General features: G+C 41.0%; 1 protein-coding gene across 2 annotated transcripts in view; it reads right to left on the bottom strand.

Annotated features, from left to right (window-relative positions):
* Positions 1–2,029: 2,029 nt before the first annotated feature.
* Positions 2,030–3,650, bottom strand: part of pip4k2ca (phosphatidylinositol-5-phosphate 4-kinase, type II, gamma a) — a 22,511-nt gene continuing 20,890 nt past the window's right edge. For both annotated transcript variants that reach the window (XM_008293795.1, XM_008293796.1), the window contains exons 9-10: positions 2,966–3,069; positions 2,030–2,870 (exon numbers count right to left, since the gene is read on the bottom strand). In XM_008293795.1, the coding sequence (XP_008292017.1) occupies positions 2,790–2,870; positions 2,966–3,069 (185 nt within the window). In that variant the 3' untranslated portion in view covers positions 2,030–2,789. The remainder of the gene's footprint in view (positions 2,871–2,965; positions 3,070–3,650) is intronic.

The raw sequence follows: 3,650 nt of genomic DNA, 5'->3' as shown, positions 1-3,650 counted from the left end.
TCATCCAGTTTAATTATGTAATGTAGTACGATAATTAATTCTTTTAAAATTACCTTTTAATGTGTGTATATACTTTGTCTTTACAGTGTGTTATATGTATATATTTTGTATTATTCTTTCATGTTTCCATATTTCCACACTCCTCCACACTCACACAATCATTTTCCCCAAGAAGAAGAAAAAAAACACACTTTCCAGAAATTGTTTGTAAAATATATTTTGGTCCAAAAGCTGATTTGCAAAAATACAACATGTGCAATCATTGAGGAGGCGAGGCGCCACACAGACAGAGTGCTGCCTCGCCAGTGTTCAGGAATGCTGCATCATCTCACTGCGTTAAGGCTAAGCTACTGAAATGTAGTGTTACTGTCGGAGAGATCGACCCGCTCGTCGCTAAATCTAACAACACACACACACACACACGCTAGAGCTCCTACTGCTAAATGTTCCTACATCTTAACTTACCACAACGATTCACGTATTTGCCGTTTGAACACACAAAACACTACGAAAGGAGTGGTGACGGGTGGGCTCGTTGTCAGGACCGGTTCTGGTGTCAGATCACTTCATGAATGGATGACGTTCTCCTTCAGGCTGAGCCACTCCGTGTGCTTCCTGTTGGTGGATTCACTGCCACTTGGCTGTTCTGCACTTTTTGTTTTTTTGGTGAAAACAGTTTTTGATCCGTTGAAACAAAAGTCGAATTAATTCTGTGCAAAGTGCAAATCCTGCTCCGATAAAGCTTCGATCCAACACGTTTGGCACCAAACATTCAAACGGCTCCTATCGACTTTAAATATTATCTTCCAAGCGAACCATCTAGACTACGGCTACAGTTTAATACCAATCTTCATTAAATAGAGTTAAAGGAACAGTTTGGGGGGAGAAAGAAAAATGCTTGTTTCTTGCAGAGAGTTTGATGAGTCTGTTCTCACGTCTGAACAGTAAATAGAGTCGAGCTCTGGCCACAAGACAATAAATCCACTTTCCAGCATCTTAAAAGCTCACAAATAAACGTATCTGGTTGATTTTTAGCTAAATGTTGTCTCTTCATTGTCCAGCCCTGATATTCCACATCACAGATAAATAAAGTTAATAAAATGTTGACACTTTTATATTTTTTCACCCTGCAGCTCCCAACTAAAGCATAATCCACTCAAAATTCTTGAAAATGTGATAAAATTTGAACAAAATATTCAATAAAAACCCAATAATCTAACAAACTGTCCTCACCGCTGTGGTCACAATGTGTTTCTGGTCATGTCAGAGCTTTGAGAAGAGTCAGATAATTTAATAATTACAAAGAAATGTGCTTTTATTCTTGCTAATGAGGCAGAGTTTAGGGAACAACTACGTGGATTCTGCTGCGTTTTGGATTCTCACATGGTGGAGGTTCAGCGTCCAATCAGTGAGGATGTTTCTGTGTTTTTAACAGAACTACAGTCGTGACTCGATAATCCGACACTAAATGTAAAACCTTCTTCTATGTCGGATTGTCAAGACGGAGGTCGAGATACAAGGAGGGCTTGATGCTGGAAGGCTCATTAGTTGTTAATATTTATTGTTCATAGTTGTTATAATAACTAGTAGGGCTGGTCCCAATAGAACTTTCTGCTCTCTGGATATTCAGGCCCAATTAGTGATGAATATCAGAATATTCAGCATGGTCGGGGGACACTTCCACCCCGGGGCAGCGCTCTGACGGGGTGGAAGTGTCCAGAACACACAGGCAGTACTTGGCTGCTGATGCTAGTTTAGTTAGCGCTCACACTTCTGTTTCCTCCATCGGTGGCGGCGGGGGAGTGGCAGATACGCTCCACCGTTACCATCCATGTTTACTTCCATAAACACTGAGCACGCTCGCTGCGTTTTTCCTAAAAAGCTGTCGGATAGCAAGGTTTAGGATTGTTAAGGGTCGGATTATTGAGTCACGACTGTAGTTTATTCAAAATCCAATTAAAACACAGTTTGGACTGAACATAAACACAATACTAGAATATCTGTAACCTGAAAAATGTTCTTACAATAATATCAGTCCAGAAATTTTATTACATTAACAGTGAAGTTAGAACATAAACGGGTTTTCATACATTGCTGATCACCTAAAAGCAAATTTGTCAGTAAATCATTACAGTACTGGCACTACTGGAGGTTCCTGAATTTCAAAGTAAAAGCACTTAATCTTCTCAGCATGTTTTTGGGATACAAAAGAATTGGATTCATTCGTATTTGTAGCTACGAAACACTTGAACAGACCACAGAGCTTCAGCTACTATCTTACATAGTATTTCTACTCTTTATGTTTGTTATGCCACACTTATTATGATTTATTTTCAATTTATTTTGTAGACACATAGCCTCGGTTGAGCTCTCTTTAATTAATTTGAAAGGTGCTAGCAGGCAGGATCTGTTAGCTAAGACTTCCTGCTAAGCTAAGCTAAGCTAACTGTCTCACATATAAACACTGTACAGACGTGAGCATCTCATCGAACTCTCTGTAAAAAGACAAAAAAAATCTATAAAACAAATCCTTTAGTTGGTGGAGAACAGACGATGATGTAGTTTAACACTTTCAACACTGATCAACAGCAGTTTGCTTCCAGAGTTATTCTGTTAAGAGTGTTTAATATCTATAGAAATACATCTTAAATCTTAAAAATAAATATATGCATCAGAAGTAGTACACGATATTGCTACAACGTAAAGTCTCGCCTCGGATCGCCGGACTTAAATAACGAGCGGCTGTGTGCATTCTAGTTTTGGTTCTTTTGGGTTGGAACGGTCGAGCTTTACGCAAAGATGTTGGAGATGAAGTCGCGGAATCGTTTGGCGTACTGCTCGGGGTGGACCGTGGAGATCTCGGCTCCGGCCTGCGTCAGAGAAGGAAGAGACGGAGACAGAGAGGAGAGGAGACAGTCATGGGTTTGCTCTGTGGCCGACGTCGGAGCGTTTTGAAGCTACTCACCCCGTGTTTGACGGTTTTGGCGGCGTGAGCTGCTTTCTTCTTGGTGTCGTACTGCGTGAGGACGTCGATGAGGCCCATGAAGTAAACCTCCCTCTGAGGAGATCCTGAGGATAAAGACACACAACATCCTGGGTTAGTTTACTGGACCACATGATTAAAAAAACAAAAACCTGGAGAAAGACTTGATGGAAACACTGAGGAGAAACTGTTTTACACTTAACTGGAGAAATCGCTGTACAGTCGTGACTCGATAATCAGACACTAAATGTAAAACCTTCTTTTATGTCGGATAGCAAGGCTGTCGGATTGTCAAGATGGAAGTCGAGATACAAGGAGGGGTTGATGCTGGAAGGCTCATTAGTTGTTAATATTTATTGTTCATAGTTGTTATAATAACTAGTGTATTGCCAGAACACTACACATCGTTGGATTTCAGCCTAACTGACCGGTGTGATTGTGCACGGGCCCGTTGACATTAAAAGTAAATACGTTCAGACAGCAGCTGAAGTGACCCAAATCTGATTTTTGTTCTCCGATGCGACCTGTATCTGATCTTTCCATGACAGTCTGAACAACACAGATCTAATTAATGATGAATATCAGAATATTCAGCATGGTCGGGGGACACTTCCACCCCGGGGCAGCGCTCTGACGGGGTGGAAGTGTCCAGAACACACAGGCAGTA

This window comes from Stegastes partitus, unplaced genomic scaffold, assembly GCF_000690725.1.
Source record: "Stegastes partitus isolate 25-593 unplaced genomic scaffold, Stegastes_partitus-1.0.2 Scaffold913, whole genome shotgun sequence".
NCBI classification, from domain to species: domain Eukaryota; kingdom Metazoa; phylum Chordata; class Actinopteri; family Pomacentridae; genus Stegastes; species Stegastes partitus.
Note: the sequence above shows the minus strand (reverse complement) of the source record. Positions and strands in the feature narration are given on the sequence as shown.